Consider the following 26552-nt stretch of genomic DNA (forward strand, 5'->3'; position numbering starts at 1 on the left):
TCTACATGGTCTTGAAAAGAGGAAATGGAAATGGAAGGAAACGAGAAGGGAGTCTCGTCAGCCTCATTACGTGATCATAGGAGAAATCGGCATCCCATGAGAATCTTCGGCAACTGGATGGAACATCTTGGACTCAATGGTCCATTGGAATGGTTTCCACCCAGCACGTTACTACTTTTGTCTTATCAGTCTTCTCCTGTGCCCTGATAACGACTCCCTTGTCCCCAGATTCTTTCCTTCTTCCTCCGTCCTGACATTTCCCCCCTCGACTTATATCGCCTTTTCTCGCCTTTCTCGAGTTCGCTTTTTTCTTTTTCCCTACCCCGATCTGATCTTAATTTATCTACTTCATTTAAATCGATAGCCTTTCAGCTTTGATTGAATCCTCCAGGATCACTCGAACGGTTCTCTTTATTACGTGAAATCGCTTTAGAACGTTGGAGACTGTGCTACTCCGGGTTCAATTTATCGTGATGGATACTATGCGCGAAATTAAAGTTATTCCTTTGGGCAACGACCAAGTGAAAAATGTTTTAACACGGAATCAGACAATTGCATAGGCGATAGACAATCTTTATTTTTGTATCTCTCTTTACGTTTAACTGATTTTATTTTGAGACTATAGCGATAGTACCTATATCGAATTGTTAAAATTTATTTCGCATTTTTTTCTCTTTTTTTTTTTACATTTAGAAACTTTCAGCTTCTTTTTCTAGGATTTGATTTTTTATAAATAGAATTTTGCGGAAGTGCGATATAAAAGCGGAAATATAAGAAATCTCGAGCTACGAGTTTCCTTAAGCAGCAGAATTATTTATTTTCGCACCACGAAATCCGGCGATACACTTGCTGCGAACGTATAAATGGCAAAAACAGGTGGTTACCTTGTCATGGCCAGCATTTCCCAGAAACCCGTCTCATTTCCTACGAAGCATATTTTCCAATTCGAAGTCAGCGATATTCTTGTTCCTTGGTCCAATTGTTTCCTCATTTGTTGAGATCGGGCAGAGATAGCCATCTGCTGTTGCACCCGTAAGATTGCCTTTTATTTTGCGATTTCTCGCCAGCTCCTAGCCAACTCGTTCGAATGTACACGTCAGAAGGAAAGAATAAAATATTTTTGAAGAACCTCGTTGTCGCTAATGTCTTCATCAGTTTAGAAGTCTTTATTAACACTAGTTTTATACTTATATCCTTGCAAAATTTCTTACTTTACTTCCAGAATGTTTTAGCAATAATACAGATGTGGAAATACCCTCAAAATTTTCTAACCGTATTACGAAGTTTCTTCTCGTCTTTTGAATGACATAAAATGCATATAAACCTATTACAGTTATTTATCCAATCTCTACAGTTGGAACTAAAATTAAATATACATAACAAATTATAAATTGCAAACTTCTAATTCAAATTCAAACTTAATATTTGGTATTCTTCGTACCAATTTCTTTATTCTTATTCTATTCGGTTTAATCGGATTCGATACGTAATAACTCGCCTCGACATCCAAAATCGTCAAACAAGCGTTGAGCAGCTAATTTTCTGTGTCTTAATCACGTTTAGTTCGTTACCATTTTCCAAGTTTCGCCATTTCTCGTGCGAAGTAGTCGTTATTTTACGCGGCCGGGCGTATGACGCGTCATTGTGCCCCGTTTTTCTCAGAGAGAAGCGAAAGTTCGCGTTACACGGTAGCGAGTACAAAGGCGATGAAATGTGTCCACCTTTATTTGCCGCGGCCGATGCCGGGAAATAGCGCGTTTTTCGTAGCAAGTCACGCATGAAGGTAACACGAGCTTTCGACGTCCCCCCTCGAGGACAGGTTCCGAGCTTTTTGTAGACATCCGAGCCTGAAATTGTATCCGACAGGTAAACAGTTGTACATAAAGCGGGCTGTCGTCGACTGTGTTGGTGTGCGTCGCGCGGGAGACCATTTTCGTTCGTGTTGGTGCGTGTGAGGTGCAAATAACGTTGCTTTGAAACTGCGCTGTCACAGGACAAACATTCTCCCTTTCCTTTTTTTTTCTTTTCGTCCCTTTTTTTCTACCCCTTTCTCTCTCCTACATCTAGTGTCGTGTAAATAAGTGTTGGTGGAAGATAAAGAAGAAAAATCGAGCAAGCCAGACAAGTTGCTACACTTGTCGACGTTCTTTGTACGCGTGCGCGAGAACCTTCGTTTAAAACTACAAAGGGTAAAGAATTTGGATTTCGTTAAAGCTTGCAGTTTCGATATGCAAATGTTTTTAAATACTTGGATACGTTATCGCAAAAGTATCCGAACATGTGCTCTTCTTTGAGAGGGTGTAATTTTATCGTAGGTTTAGGGAAAAGAGGATTCACGGTTATACTGTTTTTGGCATATTATAAATGTTATGGCAGAAATTTAACTTTTGAAATTTAATATGCAGTAACAAAATTTACATTCTTTAGATAATTGTTCAGCTTGTGGAATTATTTTGTCGTATGAAAAGCTCTTTATCATCACGTTGTTTAATTTTCTGAAGCTACATAAAGAAGACCGGTGACATTATCTTAAAACAAATACAAACAGAATATATAATTTAATCTTGTTTACGATAGTTGGTACAACTTCCTTTCGATTGATTCTACTTATTTGAATGTGAATTCTTATTATTCGAATAAGAAATTGTAGATAGCGAAAAGAGAAATGTGTGTTCATATTACGTGAACGATTTATCGATGATTTCAAATAAATGGAGTTCTAAATAAGAATCGAATTAAAAAGATCTGAAAAGTTTCGGTCAATTGGTCAAACCAGTAAATAAAAGTTACAAATCGAAATCGAAGGAAATCGAACTTTCATTGCATTTGTCGAAGTTTCGCCAAGTTAGTCACAGTAAAGTAATGGAACTTAAACGATTAACAAAAATCGATTACAACAAGCAGGAAGTTTGCATTACTTGGTGGATCGTTTGTTCGCGATCGACGTGGTCGTTTCCCATTCGTTAGAATGGACTGGCTTGTAATCTTGTTTCTGAAACAACTTCTTTTTGTCAATTTAAGAGCAAAGACATTAAATTTAATAAAATTTTTTATCAATGACAATCTACATCGATGAGATGAAAATTGCCCCTAAGTTTAAGGGTTGAAATTATGCTGTTTTAATCTTTTGTGGATTGCTATCCGAGTAAACATAGTTTTTGTTTTTAATTATTGAGCTTAAAGCGTTCTTAATTTTAACACGAGACCAATCGAGTGAAAATGACCTATTAACAAACTGACGGCTGTTGCTTTCACTTCACTATAAATGCAATTATTTACAGCCTTTAGATCTCAAGGAAATCTTTCAGTTTAGAATATTCTTTCTTTAATGAATATTTTAATTTTAATCTACTAATAAATGCAAGTACATTATACAGTGGATTTTGTTATATTTTATCGTTCTGACTAATCTTTCGTTATATTTTAATTGGAATGTTTTTCGATAAATTGGAAATTGATAATTGGAAAGATAATTTTCAAAATATCGAATGATTCATCGAACGATTAGACTTTGAGAAACACAGTGTTTTGACACAATTGGAGAAAGAATAAGAATGCAAGGGATTAAACCGTGTCGATCAAGATCAGTTTACAGTTTTACTCATTATCGTGAAGAAATTGAGAGTTACAAATCCGGGGAATGTGCTTTTATTTCTATCGTCGTAATACCGTGAAAACCGATTTGGCAACGTCTTTGCCTTGCCAGTTTGGCGATCGTCCACGATCGCCACATAAATAAGACGCGATATTATATCTCGTTTAACCACTTCCTAACAGGATTTCATTCGGGTAAACCGATTAGAACCACCAACTCAATTGATACATCTGCGGTAATAAAAGTTAGCATGAATTCTCACCTCGTTTCGTCAATTATCGTTCATAAAACGCGTATCTGTATTGTATCTGACACAATAATGAAATAACGAGGTAGAAAAAAGTTTATAATGTTAGTGACGTTCCTCGATCAATTTTTTGTTCTATTTTTTTTCAATACGATAAAGTCATTTAAAATTTTTGACGAAGCGAAAAGTGTTTCGATATTTAGATTAGTAAGTTTGCTAATGTGAAATCGGAAATCATTAATGGAGACTTGTTTTGATCTTTATCGTCCTGTTTCGATGACGTGCTTGCCGATGTTCGCAGAGAAAGGACTGACCTAGAAAATCACCTAATGAAATGTAATCAGACAAATCGGTAAATATCGTTCTGTTCATACAAAATATCTACGAACGGGAAATTAAGAGCAAAGAAAGCAGTCGATTTAGATTTTTCCTGATTTTCTTCAATTTTATTATTAATTTGAAATAAGCTTCTCAATGAAGTAGAAAAGCACGAACAAATATGTGCTCTTGATTGCAACTGCTATTTTGTTGTAAATAGCAGGTAATAAAGCTTTGCAATTTTATTCCTTTGATTCTTCCTTTTTTTAAATGCTACTTCATTTTGAAATATTTCTCCTATCTTCTTTGTAACAAATTCGCTCAGAGAACACATATATAGTAATTAAAATGTGTAGACACATTGATATTTTCATTTTGGATATTTACAAATGTGTATTATAAGATTAACTGATAATTCATTTAATTCATTTAATTGAATGTTTGATTTTGATCGTTGCTCCACATGTATTGATAACAAATTATCAAGCAGAGTTGTACCATATGTTCAAAACGCCGGAAATTAACCCCTAAACTGTAAAGGTGGGTGTTTCATGCCCGAGCTATTTCAACCGGATTGAGTTCCTCGCAATGTAGGAGGCAGGAAGCTTTTTTCCCCGCCTAAAAGGGGTTATTTGATAAAAATTTTATGATAACCCTAATTTAGGACGTTTGAAGATGTTACGTGAGTTTTTTTTATTTTTTAATAAGTATTTCCACTGAAAAACGTATCGGACATGAAAGACCAATGTTTACAGTTTGAGGATACCGTAAAAACTGTTTAAGGGTTAATTGCCAGAAGCTGAAGATCAACGTCAAGCATGTTTTAATCTTGTTCACTGATAAGTACAGTTACCTATGTGTTATACACAAGAATCAGTAAGAGAGAGAGAGAGAGAGAGAGAGAGAGAGAGAGAGAGATAGAGAACAAATTAATATTAATATCAAAAAGTAGTTGCAACATGAATAGTGATTAGTATCAAACATGTATTCCGAATAGTCGATCATTTAATTAATTAAAATCGTACGTACGCAATTTCATGTATGTTCATTTACATGTGAATTTACATATCAATTTACATTTATTTATTTTTATATAGTAGATTGCGTCAATTGAATCACAAAGTAACAATGAAATTTCATATGTGTTGCGTTATTTCATCTCAAATATACGATACTGTTTCATTAATTATTACAGTTCGTTACATCCAAAAGACCCGTAACACGTGTCATCACCATTTTAAGAGAGCATCCTAATTTTTCTCATTTAAGGTCGTCGATCAATAATCATTTCTCCATTATCCCTTTTAATCAAGCCGAACAAACAGCCAATACTCGAGTTACCGTTAATGAACACATGACGATCGCAAAGAAAAAAGGGGAAAAAAGAGCAGAGAAAAAAAGAAAGCTAGGAACAACATCGAGGTACCGATAGCTGACCAGGGAAAATAGACTTTAGACCAACGTTCGAAAGATACACGAGATACGTCTGCTTTCGTCGTACTCGAGTGAAAAGGCAACCGACAAATTGTTAAGTCAATTTAATTGCGACCAGCTCGGTCTTCTCTATTTACAAACGCACAGGTACAGTGTTCACACACAGTGAGATTGAGCGAGAGAGAGAGAGAGAGAGAGAGAGAGAGAGAGAGAAAGAAAGAAACACGCGAAACGAATAGCTGATGCTCGACATAGAGAGGACAAATCCGCAAGTACACGCGGCAAACCGGGAGAAAACACGTTCGTCTCTCGCACGTGGATAGAACAGAGAGACGCAGTCTCGAAATTCAATCGAAATCAAAGGGACGAGGTTTATTGAAGCGTATGGGGAAAGCCCAGCGAGCTCTGATGATTCCTTGCGGTTGGAAAATGTTTCGCGTCGCGGATCGATCGATCCATCGATCTTATCATCGAAGGATTGCAATTTCGCCTTAGTTCACCTCTAGGGACGATGCGTGTTTCCTTCCTTATCGGTTTGTATTCCTGCGCGACGTGTTGCGAAACTCTGCAAGAATCGTTTCCCTGTGAAACTCCATCTCCTCGTCTCTCTCTGCTGTGCGGGAAAGCATTGCATTTGCGCAAGATCGTGACTTTGACGAGCGCCATTTCGCGTTTTCTCGTTTTGCTACGACTTTGTAAGATTTATGGACTCCGTATCGAGGGGTCTAAGGTGAATATCTAAGATGGTTAAGAAAGTTAAGGGTAATCTCGTCGATCTACGATCGACTGAACTTCGGATTGAACTTTCCATTCTTCTATTTTTGGATGCAAAGTAAATTATAATTCTTCTGTTCGAAATCGTATGATTAATCAGTATGATTTTAAGGGGAAACCTGATATTTATACGAATTTCTAGAAATACGAATAATAGATGCTCGTTACAATTAGCTTTACCAGTGTCGCAGATTAGCTCAGTTCGTTGTCCTGTGTTCAGTTCCAGGTTGTTTGAACCGCACGTCTAAGTCACAATGCCATGGAATTCATCTTGAGGCTCGCTGTACCTGTTCGTAGTCGCGCTAGGGAATTCCAAGGGCGTTGGTCAGACTTAATGGGCCTAATGGTGTTTCCCATGCGCCGTTATTAGTCGCGCCTCCACTGACAATTTAGTAGTTACTAACGTCACGATTATCAAAATTTATCGGTGTTTCGTTCGCTCGAATACCCGACGTTGGTTTATAGTCCGTTCCTTTACGCTGTTACGTGCTTTGCTACACTATATGGCAAGTGTTCGGAAAAGACATTTCCGACAAGGACTGAATCTCGTATTTAAGTGAAACTATGATTATGATTAATTTTTATGATGCTGCTGAGTGCTTTACGGTAATTGTTTACCGGGGTGCATCTACAAGAATAAATGAGAATCTTTCTCATACTGGAGATTATATGTGGTGAAAGAGGAGGGTGGAAATGCAAGGAATACTTAGGTGGTATTTATGAGAGAATATTTAGATTCGGTAGACTTAAATAAAAATAGTAAGTGGAAATTTTAAAAGATGTTGAGGTATTTTATAAAGATACGTTGAGAATTTAATAGCCTCAGGGATACAGGCTGTATTTATACACTGTAACAATCAAACTGCTAAGATTAAAATTAAAGTAAATCTTATTTAGCACTGCTTGCAATGTATAATAATCTATAGTAATTTCTGATGTTTGTTAAAAAGAGATCTATTCGACTGTTAGATCACTCATTAATATTAAGCTGTTAGTTGGGGGAAAACTACGGGGAGTTAACTGGTCGCATAAATTTGTTATTCTGGACATAATAATTTCTTTGTTTAGGAATTTCCTACATTTTTACCGATCTAATTTACATTCATTTGCCATTAATAATTTCTCATTTTTTAATTATAAAATTGTTTGTTCCTTGTTAACGGATATTTACACTTACACACACTATTATTAAATTACGGATTAAGCATCCTTCATGGTAGATCCACTTTTGTCACAGATCTGTTTTACCTCAACTACTGAAGTTAATATATATCGATCATTCACATTATGAGTAACTCGATAGAAAATAGTGAAAATATCGCGCGGAGGCAAAGTAATCTTAAGCGAAAGACGGATGACGAATTTCGAAGCAACTTCAGTCAAGCGGAAACGTTGAATTCACTTGCTGCTTTCAGCAGAGTACAGAATGTACATAAGTTTCAAGACATCAGGCAGCAGCGAAGCGCCAAGAACTATCGTCATCAATTATACTTGTATAAAGTTAATACGTACTGGCATAAACTATCTCGATTGTAAATTACAGTTTCACGATGCTTTTCGTATTTACATTTATGTATTTACGCATTAGAAACGTTTCGTTATTGGACATTCTCTCCTATCCTCGAAGAAAATTATTAGATATGAGAAAGTTATTGGATATTTTCTCCTATTGCCGTGTTCATATAATTTTCGAATTTTTAATCGATACTTACGGCATTGTTATGATTCCAAAATATGTAGGCTGGCGGCTCTGGACTTAGGAGAACCACACACGTCAGATTGATCGTGCTACCTCGATTGATGTATAGGTCTGGTGCGCCCAGGATTTCAGTTTTTGGTACTGAAAAATAAAGTGACAAAATTATTTTTAACTGTTAATTCTCGTATGATTGTTATATAGAGTTTCTTTATAAAAATATTATAAATACAATTACTTCTTCAATAATTCTCATTGTATTCAGAATCCATTTAGTAGCTTTATAAAATTCAAACGACAAACTAAACCCTACGAAATATCATGCTATTCAATATAAATCAGTAGCAATAACAGTTAAGGAAAGAATAATTTCTCTTTATATCCTTTATCGCAAAAATTCATGCCATTATTTCAAGCACAAAGTACTACAAAAATGAACAAAGAGTAAAATGGTTGCAGGTAAAAGCAAGACTCTTTCTTCCTCGAAAAGACGATACATTGGCTGTTAGTAGCGCAATCTTACTAGCTCAGAACACACGAATTATTTTTCCGGCGAACTTTTACATCTCGTAATAATATCTCTTATTATCCTTAGTTCTTTTTAATGTCTGCTATAAGTTACATACTACATCCGTTTAACACGCAGGCTCGTACTTCTTTGACAATTTGTATTATGCTTAGCCATAATCCTTCATGAGTATCCAGGCTTTTGTCTATACGTCAAAACTTGCGTTCTACACCCCAGTTCACAACTACGGGAACGTGAGAAGCAGGATAAATTGCATCGTCATTCTTTAATCAGTTCATTCAACTAAGATTTAGAAGACATAGTTCTAACCTCCTTCTGACCTCAAGGAACTTTATCCCTGGCATTTTTCTCGGCAATATAGGTTAGCAGTGGAGAAGCACCAGTGTTTCGTTTAATGTTATTAATTATGCTTTTTATACGTCTAAAAATTATCTACGAGAGAAAGAATTTTCCCTATAAACATATGTGCTGTTATCTTAAATACGGTAAAGCAATAGTATTCCTCTGAAGTCAAAATATTGCAAGCAATTGTATTTATGAGGTTCAGTATTTACCAATTTGTTAGCGGACCATCTTGTCCCTGTTTGTTATTTTACCGTTAATTTCGCCTATTCAATGAACCAGCTTAGCTTTTCTGGTTGACGAGAAACGAAATGAGCCGTTTGAGACGTTATTTATCGTGGCAGAAACTGCTAGCTGCACGAACGCCGCGGTATTTATGGTCAATTCGGTTTCCGAATTTTTTGTATCCTTCTCGTTGAACTAAAAGAGCCACGCGGCTAACTTGGCCCTTGTATCCGGTCCGAAAGAGCACTTTGAGGTGGCTCATACAGAATATCCGTTCTCGCGTACTGTCGTGTACTGTCAAAGAGAAAAAGAGACCCGGAAAGAGTGATCTGTGTGGCTAGTGCAAGCGTGACAAAGACGGTATATAGGAAAAGCGAATGTAAAGGGAAAGAGAGAGAGGTCGAGGAAGGAGAAAAGGTTCGATGGACGATTACAACCTGGCTATTAGTATGAAAGGAAGGGAGTCAATCAAGATTTGAAGGAGAAGAATATTTCGATCAGGATGAACGAATTTAAACTGTTGTGTAAAAGCGGTGCGTATACAATGTGCACGTGTGGGCGAATATTGCCAGAGAAAGATAGGAAACTGAAGAGAGGTCACTGGGTATAGATCGATGTGAATATTTTCCAGACGGTCTCCTCTTGGAGGATTGACCGAAATAACCGGGCACCGTACTTTACGGCTTTGTGCACCAGATGATACCAGAGACGACATTTATATCTCTGGCGATAACCTTTCGCTCTGCTTTCTTGCTTTGATCGGTACTGCGTCCTTTTGCTTGTCTTTCGAATACGTCCTATCCCTTAGCTTTGTTTCTCGTCTTCGCCCACCTATTTCTTCGTAAGTACTAGGAAACCTGCTGGTCTCGTACAAAACACGATGATTTACGTGGATTGTCAAGGAAACGATTAATCGATTTGAAATACGTAGAAATATTAGTAAAAGTTATTTGTAAAGTTTCAGGGAAATAACGAATTAATGAGTATACTGACGCTTACAATTTGTACACCCTGTACATACGTATGTATGTCCGTCACGATAGGAACATGGACAACACAATAATACGTCGCGTTGATTCGATGGAAATCGTTTTTGTCGCAACAAATTCTCCTTATAAATGTTTTTACGCGCCCATTTTACTTGAAACACAGGACTATTATTCCTGGTCCATGGTTCTCGCTATTCTAGAGAGGCTCTGGGCATCATTCTTCAAACATGTCACCCAGTGCTCGCACGTAATTTGGTAATTTCCTCTTTCGTAAATGGACCCTTCACTAGGATGTGCTGCTTTGTCGAATTGCTCCTTGAGGTAAAGGTTCGCTCGATATTCGCTTGTAATTGCATTCGCTTCATTTTTAAGAACATTCATATGTTAAATATTCTTTATTATTGCGTACAACAAATTAAGATTAGAGGGAAGAAGTATGATCAATGCTACTCTACTGATCTTTTGGTTTTGGTGTTATTCGGTGATTAAAAGTTTTTTTCGAATATAAAACAGGAACAACCTATTCGATCTAAAGATATGCTCCTCTTAACAGATAACAATTGCACGGAGTTTTGTGAACAAGTTAATGACACATCTAGTGTTTACAATACGATAATCCATACTTTCGAAATCAGTATCTATCTCAAGGAGGATTGAGTTTAATATTTTTAGTGTAAATACCCCTCAAGAGAAACCCATAACCAGATCTAATGAAAAGACAATTTTGATATTCAAATCATTGGATTTTAAAATTGTTTTCATATGTAAAAGCAGAAATATGATGTATCGTGTCCTTTGCCTGTGATCTTCATATAAGAGAAATTTGATAAGATACAACCAGTGTTCCTCCCTTTCCATTCTTCTACTTTGTTGTAATTTCACATTCTATCTAGAGATTTTCTCTAAGTTGAACTTTTACTCAATATACCCACGAGGAGATCGTTTATCTGGTTTATAACAAAAACTGGACACGTTCATCGTGATTTAAAGAGAATACCTTTGAATCGAACATTGTTCGACATTGTACGTCGTTTTTATCGTCGAGAGATTCGCTCGTTTCTCTTTTCTGTTTTGTCATCGTTTAAGCTTTCGTATTGCAAAAGGAAATCGAACCAGCATTCGCACACGTTGAAACGCACGGAAGTTATTTGTATTCTGGAATAGTTTGAAATATTATATCTCTGCAATAACGATACGTTGCTCGAAACAATTCAATAATTACTTATTCCATAAAGAAAATTATTTAAACACAGTGATAAATCATTTTTTATAAACTTAAGAAATAATACGTTTTAAACATTTCGTTTCTATACCTTATTATAATTAGTAGCTATTTATCGAGTATATACATATCTACTTATAACAAATAATGATGATTTAAATTACAAAGTAGTCGCCGTGTAACTAGAGAACGTATATCTATGCAAATTCGTATTTTTGTGAGCAGAACTTAAAAAGTCAAACTTCAGCAAACATTTGTTTCATCCACTAAATATTATGACTACTAGTATACTTTGGTTATTTTTTATATATACTTGCATATTATTTAAATTTTGCGTATTTTTGTAGCTCTTCAATTTCCATACAAATGCACAAACATCTGTACAAAGATCCTCGGTGCTCATTCACATTAATGTGATCACGTTGCAATATTCTACCAACGATCGTAACGCTAATTCGTTACAACACAAAATGCCGATCGTAGGTTGCACAGCTATTATAAAAGTTTCGACTCGTAAAAGAGCTCCAAGAATACTGATTTAAAACGAACATCTCGAATGGTTAGCTCGATTCTCAGAATCAATGCGAGCTGCCCGAAATTCCTTCGACCGTGTACAATTATTCCATTCATCCGTCTAGAATTTCTCAATTATTCTTCATTATCGAGGATACGCTCGGATTCGGAAAAGGAATAAGACCGAAAGTAAAAAAAAAAGAAAGAAGAGAAAATTATAGATAAAGGTTTTTCTACTTGATTTTTGCCCCCTACCCGTTTCTCGCTGGCTGATTCTCACTCTCGTCCGGTCCGGTTGACTCGCGTCCTATTTCGGTTACAGATTTTTCCCTCCTTTCATTTTTGCTCGGCATTTTCCTCTACGAGATGATCGAGGCCATGGCAAAAGCCGAGCACCGCCGCCTATAGGTCGATCGATATCAGGAATATACGCGAAGCGCTTTAACGTAGGTTAACCGCAGATGAAAGCAGAACTGGCTGGACGACGACGCCGCGGCGTCCGCGCGGACTCAAATCACGTATTGGCTCTCCAATACGGTTTCAGCCTTGTACTTTCCAAAAGGTGTGTCCACATCCCGTCCAAATTCTAATTAGTGACCACGAGTGCTTTCAGTGGAGCGAACTGTACGTCTGATCTCTCTGATCTGTCCCTTAACTTGTTAGAAAGCTGAAACACCTAGGAACTTATTGGTGGCCGGCAAGTTTTCCATGTCAAAGGTGCTTTTTATGAGCTAGCACGTTATTATCGTTCATGGAAATTCATCAGTTTGCATGGTTTTGTTGTTCCTGTTTGAGGAGTATGACAAAGATAAATATAGTTATCCTCTTGAAATAACGTAAAGATAATTTCAAGAAAGTGAGTAGGATTGAACGAAAAGTATAATTATATTCAGATTACGGCTGTTCGTGAAGATGTATATTTTTATACAAATATTACAGATTCGTTTTATCTTTCAAGTATTATAATGTACATGCAAAACTTTGGATATTTTGTATATCTAATTATTTCTAATTAAATGTTCTTCCATCCTTAGAAAAGATCTCAAGCGTGAGCAAAATTTCAAAGAATTTCCATGATTTTTTCGAATGTTGAAGGTCTTCCCGTTTATCGAAATGAGAAGAAAATTACTCAAGTTTGAGTAAAAGAGAAAAAATTCTTACCTGTACGATTTCCCGTCTTAATCTTGCGTTTAAAGACTTTTTGAAACGTTAAGAGTCTTTTCGTTGGTTGAAACGAGAGTAAGACTGAGGTATAAAAATTCGAGGACCATAAATGGGTTAAATTTTCCATAAATACATAAACATAGGGAATTTCTTCAATTGTCGTTTGAATTTCAAGTGAACAAGAGTATCCTTTGTTATGTTTCACTAATATTTATCCTCGAGGTAACATCAAACGAATATTTAACAGTACGTAGGTAAATAAAATTTGTATTCAGCTATAAGTATCAATCCTCGCATTATTAAAATGAAATAGGATACAGGATGAAACGATAGTTGGCCGTCCACAGATCGCCCGTTTCTAAATTAATTTCCTGAAACAAGATAAGGGAAGAGGAGCAGATTGTCGATCAAAAAACTTCGAACGTTGCTCGATCGATTTATCGTCCGTTCTGTATCCTTGATCCCCGGTATCGTACGATGGAACGCTTTTGTACTTACGGCTGCTATTTGTTGAGGAGTTCACATAGCGTACTTGCACGCTTCGTTGTTGACATTCGACCTAAATAAAGCGCTGTTCACAATGACGCGATACCTATATCCTTGTTTCGCGCGAACACCCTTTCTGGCTGTCACATGGTAGAAAGACCGGACATGGTCAGTGACAGAGACAAAGCGATAAGCATAGAAGAAGAGGGAACGAGAGGGATAGATCGAATCGTAGCAATTGACGATTGTCCAATTGACGATTGTCCTTTGGACTAGACGGTAAATTGCGTTAGACGATTCTCAAACGATGTACATGCCTGCCCCGAATACGGTCATTCGTTCGAAATACAGGCTGATTTCCAACGAAATAGAAACTCGAGATATACGACCGAGAAGGACTTCGGAAAATATGGCGTTCGTAGCTAAATAAGCGAAGCAATCACAGGCAAAAGAGGTTTTTTTCCTCATGCAACCTGTGGATGTTTGTACGACCATTTTGAGAACTTGTGGATGTGATGGATAATTCTTCGGAATGATTTGTAGTACATGTGTCGCGCTATCAGGTTAATCGAATAGAAAGACCATTTACGGAAGATACTTGCTGTTTAATTATTCATCTAGTATTATATTAATTTTGTCTATCTAAAACGGTTACAGTAGCGTTATCTAATATATATTATATTATCATCGTACACGTTAAATTCATATCGAGTCTGTTTTATCTACTAAACGATAGGTATCGACAATCACGCAGGATCTTTGCAAGTGACGCAATTAATCAAAGTAATTAATTTCGCCATGTTATGCTGCACCGTTTTTTTTTCATTTTTTCGATCTGTAAATTGCTTATTGTGCTTATTATTTCGCATGTTTGCCGTTTGTCGTTATCTTTATCGTAATCAGAACTCTGGAATTTCGTTTGATTAATTGTTTTTAGCGGTTTATTTTGTACACGAACGGGCTATTTGAAATTGCTATTTAACATTTTAACGAGACTCGTTTCCACAAAGGTATCAGTTGGAAAAGGAAATAGGAATTTTAAACGGCAATAATTTAAGCAAATAAATTGACGTGAAATATAAAACGCAAGAAAAAGAGTAACGTAAGAAAAGAATTTTGAATGAACATGATCATGAATTCTATAACGAATACTTTATCAATTTTAAAGTCAAAGAACTTTTTCAACAGTAGTTTTGCTTGTATTTTTGAACAACATTCGGGCACGTAGTGATATGACACAATTTGCACGTAGTGATATGTGTCTCGTCGACAATGTGTTAACTTATGTGTACCAATTGTTTTACTCTTTTTCACTCTACTTTATTTTGTACTCATTTTCATATCGTTGGTATCTACGATTTATTTTCGTACCGAAACATCCTCATTTCTAGTGTTTCCCTTTTTTCGCGAATCGATCATCGACCTTACACGTGTGGTTATATCTCATTGTAAAAATGCTATCGTAAAAAGCCTGAGAAAGATCTTGTAATTTGAAATTATTTGGAATGTTCATACTTTGTTTTATTTTACTCAGTATTTCTTTTATGAACTTACATTTTATAATATCATCAATTCACTTACAGCTCTGATAAGTAAAATCTAATCAAATAATCGATAAATATTGTCCTCCTAAATTTACATGAAATTCAAATAATACCCATAGTAATCGATAATAGAATTCTATTAAATTCAAAAGAAATTGTAACTGTACGATCACGAGTTCATAAAACGAACTTCTAAAACCGGTGGAACACGATTTCTCGGAAGAACAGCATGCTCGTTCGACTATGTCTAATACGAAAACTTTTGGCATCTCCGATGCGATTCATAGGACGAAATCGCTTTAAAATACTTCTTGGGAATATCGCGACAACCAAAGTAGGAAACATTCGTGACAACTCGGTATGAATAAAATTTATTAGTCGAGGTGTATTCACAACATGACGCTGGATTTTCTTTTCCGAACATTTGGAACATAGTTGGAACTCCGTTTCGATTTGATAAAAGTGGGTCAGCGAGATTTCCTCTTTCTACAGAGGGTGGAACGATGTGGTTTGGACAAAAACGCAGGATGTAAATCGCTATTCTTCCTTCTCTTTGCTTCTGTCGATTCGAGTGACATCCCTGAACTGACAAATCAGTTCGCGAAGTCGTGAGTTTACATTCGAGAATTGCGAACGTTCGTTTACTGGTAGCGAAGCATTGCACGCGAGCAGGTGGAACAGCATCGAAAAGAACGACGTCAGTCGGTTGGCCGTGGCGTGAACGGAATGTAAACCGGACCGTTTTCGATTTCTCTCCTCACCTTTTGTTTGCGTTTGCGGTCTGGTGGATAAAGCGGCGAAAAAGGAGCGAATTTTCGCATCTTTTTCGCCATTCCCACCGAACTTCTCTGTCATTTGTGTTTATTTCTCTTGGTACCTCCCCTTAAAACTATCGAGTGGTTAATTTTCTTTTATTTACGGTTCATTTTGTGTTACGAGTTCCGTGTGTGACTATTAGAATAAAAGTAGGCTTTTTTTTTTTAATTTGGAGTAATTTGGAGCATCGAGGATTTTAACAATGTAGAATTTATCGATAGTTGATAAATAAAGAAGACAGTTGGATTAATTTTATGTAAACTAATCGTAATTTCTGAAGCTTAGAAACCAGTTAGATTGTGTATGGAATACGCATTTATGGATTTATTGAATTTATTTATGATAATCTTCTTCTGATCGTGGTAAGTAGAAAGAGATAAAGTTTTAGAATAAAGTTACGTCATTGGGTGGTTAATTGTTGAATTTATAGATCCTGAGAAATGTACATTTTTCTCTAACATTGTTAAAAACTAGTCACGATACGAGTATATTGATGTAAAATCTGAAATTAAAATAACGTGCACTTGTTATTCCATGAACTGCGCTTTAAATTAAAAAACAAACCCTTCCATTCATTTTTTAAATAATACATCTAATTTATCAATCCATTAGTATCACTATAAACGTGATTCTTCAGTTGCACTAATTAATTCTAATACATAGTCATCCTAGAATTATTATATTGTTTCTCTTTCATCCCCAAGAGATCACATTGCATCGTCACGAACGGTTTTTTAACTTCTCGAGTGTGCTTTACTATTCCAGATTATACACTGATTTCACGAGAGGACGTAAAATTTCATTTGACGAGAAGTATTCCGAAGTCAGAGATATTTGACTCTGATAAATATTACGACTGCAAATTCGACAAACTTTTCAGTTCGTTTTCCAGATAAGACCCTTTAAAAGAAGGATACTCGTACAGAGGTAGGTTTCGTTCGGTATTGGTCCTCGCGTGAATCGAATACGGAAAAGGGGTAGTTTCGAGCCATGTAGCTGGAGAAAACGGTCGAAGAACTTTCGAAACTTTTTTATACGTCAACTTTTCCCGTTTCGGCGTGTCATTTGCACGGGCTACCTTTTTTCATTCGTTACCAAAAACAGAGAATGCAGCCGCGGGGGAGGAAACAAATTTCGTTTTCCAACGAAATCGGGACCAGAGATGGAATGGCTCGATACTCGATACGCTTCGCGATCAACCGCTGGAAAGTATCGATTTTGCGAAGGACCATTGGTCAATATTTCGAATAAGCAAACGCGAATTAGTTCTACGAAGTTCAGTGTAGTTTTACATCATAATTCCTCGTTGAAAAACTACTGTTTTATTGTTTGCTTTTCCGGTCTTGTGCCAGTCGGGTATTTTTAATTAAATCCTATTACTCAGAATGGAGAAACGTGCTTTAATTAAAGAAAACGCAGCAAACGTTTATAGGATGTTGTAGAACGCGTGAACATTATTTTATGGGCAAATCGAGGCACAGAAGCAACGAAATATCGCATAAACATATGTACATATTTGTCTTATATTATCCTGTTTTAAAATTACAAGTAGTCTTGTATCTTTGCAATTCTTTTTCGAGATTACTCTGTACAATTTCTTTATCCTTTTCCTGATTTTACTGTTTTTCAATGAATTTAATTAAAATACATGTTTGAAATATTTCGTTAAAAAATCCTCGTTCTAGGATCATTAATAAAATTATAAAAGTTACACGGTTAATATTTCGTACGTTATGTATAATATTTTATGAATTTCTTTGTTATATTGATAAAAATACTAAGAATACATTTTCTAATGGACTTCGGTGATTTTTCACGTTGTCATGCATACGAGAGTCATTAAACTACCGTGGAAAATCGTCTGTAGCTCCGAGATAGGGTCAGAGTACCAACAAACAGACTGAAGGTTTATCCGAACTTTTGGTATATTCGCTTCACCCGTGAGAATATGCACATGTGTTTTGAAATACCCCGTAGGCTTGTAAAACAAGCAGCGAAACGTTCTCCTTTCTGGAGGAAGAGGTAACAGAAAGTTTTTATAAAATCCGCAATGTCAAGCGCGGTTGGAAAATAAGAATGATGCCTCTTACCATATCGCAACTACGTTAAACAATACTTTGTTTTCCGATTCATTTCCAATCACGCGTTAAACCGCTATCTATATATGACGTATATATAACGTTGATCTATCTAACATCTATCTCCCGAAGATTATAGCACAATCATCGGGTTTATCGTCGTTTCTTCTTAAACGATTCTAAAGAGCCTTGTTATCGCTCAGAATCGTTTGCAGTAAAGTTCGGCGGCCATAACTGGCTTTTACTATCACCCTAAGCAACGAGGAGAATCTTGAACTATGAAACTCGTCGAAGTGAGCGATAGGTATACACGGTGTCTCGAAATACGTGGAACTTACTCCAGGAATTGGATGTGCTTCTGAAAGCAATAAAGAAAGTTCACGTGAACGTACGAATATATTTGTGCTATTTCGTGAAACATAATCAATTCTATGTTCTTTGATACACAATAATAGTTTATAGGATTGTATAGTTGCGAGAAAAGAGGAAGTGAGCCGAATCTACGCGATTATTGAGATAATTGTAAATCGTTTAAGAATTATCATCTCGTTTTGAATATCAGGTTAAGGTATTAAGAGAGAGAGAACATTACATAAATGAAGAATTTATATATTCAACTTAAATTGTCATTATCTTGTCATAAAATATCATTTTTACATCCCTTGCGTTTTTTCACCGTTATTTTAGCAGTTTTAACGTTCGTATCATTAATCCTTCTATCGCATTTGTTCTCATTTGGTTTTAATTCAAATTTTAAATGAATTTCTTTAAGATTTTCATTTAACTCGCTCGACATTTCCTCAATGAGGTTAGAGGATCGTGGAGAACAACGTATAATTGTTAATTCATCATGCACCAGTCTCCTATAAAGAATGTTCGAAAATTTCAGGAGCATCGCGTTGTATAAATAGAAAATTCCGATTGATTAATTGTTTTCTCAAATCAATTTGTGTCAATTATCACGTCTTATATAAGATCAGAAGATCTTCTGATACTCGTGGACAGACGTGTACGCTTATACGGACTTTTTTCATTGTTTTCAGCTACACAATCGATAATTCCTGAAGTAAGCCCAACATATTACGGGATACCTTGTATAGCTACGCCAATAGAACGACAAATTGAGTCATTCCATAACTTCGTGTGGTTTTTATCAGCAGGCCTCGCGCTACGTTCACTCGGTTTATCCCGCTAGCTAGCTCGCGCGGCCATTCATATCTCGTCCAACTTCTTATTACTTTTCCCTGGGAAATTTATCACATTCGTCGTGTTCCTGACTATCGTTCGCTTCGTTTCCTCCGCTCCTCCCCACCTCTTTGATCCCAAAAACACGCAAACAACCAGGAAATCCGGGCCTACGAACTTTGATCTCGATATTAACTTTATTCGTCACGAACCCGTGACTCCCATCCTTCTACACCATAAAACGTTTCGCTTGAGAAAATATTTGCTCGTACTTTTCGACCACCGCGAGGCAAAATATCTCTTTCTCGACGGGCGGTTCCGTCCTGTAAAATTTACACGCGTGTACGTTACCGTGCAAGAGATCTGTTTTATTTCTTGCGCGATGGTTTTAACTTAGAAAATACGCGAGAATAACCTTCGCCGACATGTATACGCGTACGAGACGGGAGATAAACGAATAATTAACACGTTCTTCGACGAAGCGTAGTATTAACTTGATCAGGCAACGTTTCGTTTGCAATTCGTTTTTCCCATGTTCTGAATTTTTACTTTCACGATGTTTGCGACTGTAGCATTCTGATTTTTAGCACTGCGTATACAGGTACCGAGTGCGTATTTTCTGGTCAATTAGTTCAATTAGTATGAAATTTGTATTCCTATACTCTGTAAATACATAAAAAAATAAGATTCTTTAAGAGCCTTTATAAAACACAGTTACAGCTAATGTTTCCAACACAAGTCCTGCGAGAGTTATCATCAGTTCAAACATAGTCGATATTAGAAACGTAGAATTATAAAAGTTGCAATCCAACTTACTTGATTTAACATATTGTCGTATAAGCCCTTTCAGCAGAAATCAATCGCGTAAATACGCCGCCAGCATTCACAGTATAATTTATGGATAGCCAGCCATCCAACAGGTCTGTGACCATCTTCTATCCCATCAGCGTATTACACACTCTGTTTAGTTGAAATCGTCGATATCAGAAAATTCACTTATCCGATAGGTGTCGAGTCTCGTTTCCGATAATCGATATTTCTGTCGTATTTCTCTGTACAATCCTTGCAGCGAAAGTTGTGAACGTCCGAGAATCTCTCTCGATACTTCGCGAAAGGCTAGAGACACGATCGGTCGTTTCACGTTCGAAAGACGATTTGGTTCTCGGTGGTTCGAGGCAGGGTTTGAGCATCCGCGCTTTCAAGGCGACAGCTCCCCACGGTCGACGGTTTTTCGCTTGGACGGCCAGAATTTTCAGCGCGGAGGGACACATCCTAGACGCTCCGCGGAGCGCGAACGATCGCGATGAAACGAAATTATATAGCCGCGTCGATATTCTCGAGCGTGCACACCGGAGCGTGGTACGAGGTCTCGTGAAAACGCTAGGTGAAAATAGGTCTCGCAAACGTTTTTGTTCCTCCCGCCCTGTTAAATGTCCCTTGCTCGTTAAAAATAACATTCAAGCTTTGGCGCATTTCTGTACGGTGCGATGTGCCTAGTAAAAAATGCTCGATAAATCATCCCAGAATGCAAAATTGTACTGGTCTTAGCAAAGCTTTAGCAAATAAATTTCGCACGGGCTCATAGGAAGATATTCGAATACTCGCGTAACTTTATATTCAACATGTCATATACGTTATCAAAATGTTTTTTATGCCATACGATATGATATGATTATCATGTTCATATTAGTACAGTTTGAAACAAATCCGAAAATGTATACAGGCGTTACGAGATATTTACTGCAAACATATGCTTTTCACAAAAATTATAGAAAAATTTATTAAAAAAAGAGTCACGTTCATTTGCTTGGCTATTTAAAGTGACGAAGGCGACCGAAGTCTCGGACCTGGACATTTTGAAATTTGCTCGGCGACTGACTGAACCTGACATCGACGGTTCGATGTCGAATGTTTAGATTATCGGACCACCGCGAATACCAACACGGGTCCTCGAGAGAGATTTTCACGTCTTATCGCCTACAATGTGATGGGACAAGACTACAGAATGTAGCGAAGAATAACATTTTCTATAACGGATGTGTATATGAATCGTTATATTAAAGAATAAACGAACTTGTACAATTAAATTGTATAAATTAAGAGTAATTTTACAAATTCTTCAGAAACGTCGAAGTGATCGTAAAGGTCTTTTGCTTCTATTTTTTTGATTATATCACCCTTGCAGATAGATTTATTAGAATCTGATCGTAGACATTACGAACAGAAGAATATAATTATGTATTTGAATCCCTAAAAACTAAACAAACTTTGAAAAAAGAAAACTATTTTAGTTTTTAACATTATCAAACTGCGATCGCACGATATTTCCTAAAAAATACGGTGGCCTGTTTGTACATAAATTGCCCAGAGAGTGCGACATGGTCGCTAAAATAACTTTAGTTTAACCGGTGCACACGAGTCAGCCGAAAAGCCATCGACATTCGAATCCGCAAAAATTTCACGAATTTTATGTTGCGCTAGATATGTCCACGCTTCCTTTGTACCACATTTCGACGGTGTCAAAACGAGTGCAGCGGCAATAGAAAATAACAATTTCGTATCCACGACTCCTGCAGTCATAAAGCAATATGTCCAAGTTTTTCCAGACAGTCATGATATAACTCGTGAACAAAAGTTGTTGGATCCGTCGTGTGGATGATTTTAAAAATGAAGTTTCACCACGTTGAAGAATATTTCTGTACGACACAGTCGTCCTAAATTCACAGCAACGTCTACTGGAAAAGTTAACGTACGCCATTTGCTGCTGAAAGCCTGGTCATCATTTTCCTCTGATTCTGAAGTGACTCGTCGTTACTTCACCTCCCTATGCTTAACTCTCTTTCTTCGCCCGTTACGTTCTCACACGTTACATTTTCGTTTATAGCTGTTTTCTCTTTCGACCATACCGCATCCAGCGGTTGTAAGTCGTACAGTTTGCTTTCTGAGGGGAGCTATGACCCGAAGTTTACCGTAAAACCTCTAAGTTTTCCGTCGAATGGCTAACCCTCGGCTCGTCGAGCGCTCAACGAAACTTGAACCGTGTTTTGACCTTCGACCAGCAACGAAGATGTTTCCGAGAGGGAAAACTACGTTAGGCTTACGAGGGCTTGGATAAACCGAGGGTAGTACGTATGTAGTTTATACAGAACGATTTGTTCCTATTCTATTTGTATGCAATAGGATACCTTAAAGGTAATATGCCGTGTTTGTAATTTCCGAAGGTGTAGAAATATTTTCATAAGAAACAAAATTCGTATATTCAAGAAAGAGAGAGCGAGGGATGATTATAAGAAGACACTTGCAAAAGACTATTTCTTAAGTGAAATTTAAGGGTAATTTTAATTAGAAGAATAAAGTTTTAAATGGCAAGGTAACATGTAAATTTACAATATTTCCTACAGCATAAGTTTAATTTAATGTATTTTAATTTTATGTTTCTCTATGGCAGAAGTGTGTCGAAGTGTTCGGTGACTTATGGTTGGCAGTGTATACGTATATATATTCTTGAACCTCTATTTCATTCGATAGGATCTTCCAATATGAATATATGTGTTCTTGAACCTCTATTTCACTTCTATAGGATCAGCCAATATTACGTATGATATAATATTCTTGAACTTCTATTTCGTTTCATTTATTACTATCTCCTTCAACGATCAGCTAAATTTGGAATTCTGATAAAAAGAATGATTCGAAGTAATCCGCTTCTTTTGATATCGCACAGTAGCAGAAGCAGAAGAGTTATTTTTCTTTCAAATATCAGGATTTCATCTCTAATCGAGCTTTCATAACTTCCAGAACAACAAACAGGTCTAGATTATAAGTTTTCCACTCTACGGTATGACTCTCTGTTTGTTCTCGTATTTCTATACGTACTTGTATCTACGCTACAAATTTCTCAGAAACCGCGCGTTTTAGACGAAGCCGTAATAAGAAGAAAATATATTATTAAAATAGCAGGTATCGTGAAGGATAAAAAAAAAGTAACAAGAGATCTCTTTCTAGAGAATGGGCTTCCTCTTGAGTCAAAAGCTCCGGTGTCGCATATGGAAATAGAAGGAGATCCCCTATATAGGGAGAGCGGTTTTCAGGAAATTGAAATTTGCTCGTCCTGCTTTTATCGAATCAGAAGATTGAATGTAGCCTCAATTTTGAAAGGGCATGATACGTAATCTTTGTTCGTGAAATATACGAAGATGTGTCGTTTCAGTAGAACTTCCTTTGATGAATATCTATATAGATAAACAATCTTTTACAGGTAATTATTAGGTTATATCGTATTTCTCTGAAGGAGAATTAACAATTACTTCTGTGTAAGATCTATTTAACCGTGTGTACACGATTGAACAATGTGTACAATGTTTTGTTTTATTATCCTCTATAAATGGATTAACCTTCTTCCTAATTATTCCAAGGTTTTCATCGGTTTATTAAAAAGTTGCAATACATTAAAGAGATTCCTGCAGTTAATAAGAGCAATATTTCTATAATATTCCACAAAATGTAATATCGAGAGACGTACGAACTTGTTACGTAACCGAATATCATTTTTTTCGCCCGAACTGATAATTAAACTCGCACGTTAAAACACTTGTTAATTTAAATGCAATTAATCCGATCTATTAGATGCCAGGAAAAGAAAGCAGAGCGTTCAACTATCGATAAAGTGTGTCAGATGAGCTGAATTTTTCATCCCTTTGGAAGTTTCATAAAGTTCGAAACATTCGGAGAATACGAGCGAGTACTTTCTCTATTTCCCTGCTCCTTTAATTCGTCCGTTTACTACCGGAGAATCGGACGATTTTATCGATCCTCGGTGTCCTCTTTGAGCACGGGAAAGTCTCATCGAGATAGTAATTTCAGTTTCAAATTGAAACCAGCCGCGATTTATTAAAATTATTGTGGCCTCCGGTAAAGTTTGCGATGAATCTTCAAATGGCTGCAAACAGCCGTGCATTTGCTTTATACTCGAGCACCTTTTCCTCGGGTGTTCTCAACGTAACTTTTACGTCAAGTTCTTTTCCTCTTCTTGAAAATTACGAACGTGAGTATACAGGATATTCCTGTAATTATGGTACCACATAGATGATTATTGTGCGTCAAAGAATAAGTCGAAAATGTCGAATAACGTGTTTGTCCCATGACGTTTCGATTTCGAGAAACTCGAACCTGAAGATTTGCCAATTATTTTTTACTTATTTTCGCCTATAGTATAATCTACTGCTAATTATTCCGCACGTTTTTTAGCCGATGATTTTATTCGAAATTTTCAAATTCGATTTCATCGAGAACCAAGCGTCATAACAAAAACTTTATTGTATATTATCAATCTATTTTTTCACGTAGAATCACCCCTTTGTCAATTGTAAACCTTGTACATATGGGACACTCTGTACATGTATATATACAATATACCAGAATTCAATTTTATTTATATTAGAGCAACAGACAAACTTTTTTATAGTCTTTTTCAAGCTTCTCTCGAAACAAAAATATTCTCGCAGCCGATAGATTCAACAGTATGTTGGACAAGCAAACAAAGAGACCACAAGAGAGAGAGAGAGAGAGAGAGAGAAAGCAGAGAACAGAGTAGACACATATGTATATCTGCCATGCAATACAGAGGAGTTCAATCAAAAGTAAACGAAAAGGGAAAGGGTATATTGTCGGTTGGCTGGCGCGCGGCCTTTTTCCAGTTTTAAAACGACGACTCTTTGAGACCTGGACGACACGTATAGAGAGATGCTCCTGTCGCAAAATGCCCGAGGGGCAGTTACGTGGGTGCATACCTAATCAGAGAGACGTCCTGCAGAATGCTTGAAAGCTTGGAATCTCGTGATTCTTCCCATCGCGTGCCAAGACATTCGCGTACTTTTGTTGGGCATATTCCTAAAGGACAACGCAAACTGTCATTCTACGAGCGTACTCGTTCTGCTATGCCGGACCCCTTGCAATTTAACACGAGAGGAAGGCCTTCTGTTGCATGAAAGTATTAATTTTCCAGACGCGGGAGCATTCACATTCGTGTGCATCGGTCAAAAGTTTCCGCTACCGGTTGGAAAGTTTCTGAATGGAAAATTAATGATCGTGCAGTTCGCGAAGTGATCGTGTAAAGTTTATGATTCAGGCGAAACACGATCGGGTAATTATAACGGCAATTAAGCATTTAAGCATCATTGTATTATAAAATAAAGTTATATTAGCTATACAAATTAATGTGATTAGACACAGTAGCGAAGTGTTCGCATTACGTGTATACAGGAAATTGCTAGCTGTTCAAAACTGTCAGGTCATATTTTTCACGCGAGAATACTGGGATAATACGCGCGTTAAAAGGACGTCGTATATGCTAATGCTTTATACACTGGTGGTGTGCCGATTTCACTTGGCCCGTAACAAGCCTGAAGAGCCGCACAGGAGAAAAGGAACGCGCGGTTAGAAACGGGGAAGAATGTCTAACGACTAGAAGATGAGCAAGTCCGCTGATAAGACGAGCCTTTACAAACTCAGCCGGCTAAAAGACGCTGGCAACAAAGCTGAAGAGAAAGAGAAAGGAAACGTTTCAATGTTACGGAGAATGAACCCAGCCTTTATCAGTAATTTGTGATTCTCACTTGCTGTCTTTTGCTTTCTCTCTCGAACTCTAGCAACAGTTCTCGGCTTTTTCTTCCACATCTTGGAAACGTTTCATGCTAAAACACCCCTTTCTTCGCTCATCGTCAAATAGAAACGAATTTTCCAAAGTTCTTAGCGGCTGTTTCTAACTCTATTTACGCGTAACTAACAAAGTGTACCGTATTCTGTTTAATGAACGAACTTCCTTAACCGCATCGACAGATATTAAATTCATCTTATGCTGGAAAGTTACGACTATGAAGCGTAATGTAGTCTTGCATCTGGTTAAACAGTTCGTGAAAACCGCAGAAAAGATTTTAATATGCAGAAAGTGATATAACTTCGAGAAGTTACGGTTACCCATAAGGATCCTTATTATTGTCTTTAGAAGCCTTTGCTGTTTGACAATTAATTTTGTGACATCTATTCGCAAAGAGAGAATAATCAAATGCCAGTGAATTGTTCGCGACATGACATATGCAGATATTATATTTTCTCGATTAAGCATGCGCCGCACGTTAGCATCGTTCGATGATCGTGCTAGAAATATGTATTTTGAATGCAGTCGGTTAACATCCGAGCAAAAACTTTTATGAGACAATCGCAAAAACGAAAGCTATTAGCTTGTCTAGCGATTACTCGCTGGCTTGACAGTAAAAGTGAAATTGCTGGAGAAATAGCTTGTATTATGCTGAACAGACTGTCAATCTATTTCGTTGGCAGTCGTTACACGATTTTGTAATTAGGTTTCCTCTGACAAATGACAAGTCGTTCCCTCTT

The 26552-nt window shown here is 36.9% G+C and overlaps 2 protein-coding genes across 22 annotated transcripts in view; one reads left to right on the forward strand and one right to left on the reverse strand.

Moving 5' to 3' along the window:
* The window catches only part of LOC126878131 (heterogeneous nuclear ribonucleoprotein M-like), a 206601-nt gene that overhangs the window by 45119 nt on the left and 134930 nt on the right, over window positions 1-26552 (forward strand). The window lies entirely within an intron of this gene.
* LOC126878145 (lachesin-like) overlaps window positions 1-26552 on the reverse strand; it is a 483910-nt gene that overhangs the window by 19156 nt on the left and 438202 nt on the right. For 4 of the 5 annotated variants that reach the window (XM_050640681.1, XM_050640679.1, XM_050640678.1 and 1 more), the window contains exon 5: window positions 8081-8208. In XM_050640681.1, the coding sequence (XP_050496638.1) occupies window positions 8081-8208 (128 nt within the window). Of the gene's footprint in view, window positions 1-8080; window positions 8209-12139; window positions 12671-13045; window positions 19821-19973; window positions 20480-26552 lie in introns of those variants that run through there. The other variant, XR_007695569.1, reaches the window with a different exon arrangement.

This window comes from Bombus huntii, chromosome 2 (assembly GCF_024542735.1).
Source record: "Bombus huntii isolate Logan2020A chromosome 2, iyBomHunt1.1, whole genome shotgun sequence".
NCBI lineage: Eukaryota > Metazoa > Arthropoda > Insecta > Hymenoptera > Apidae > Bombus > Bombus huntii.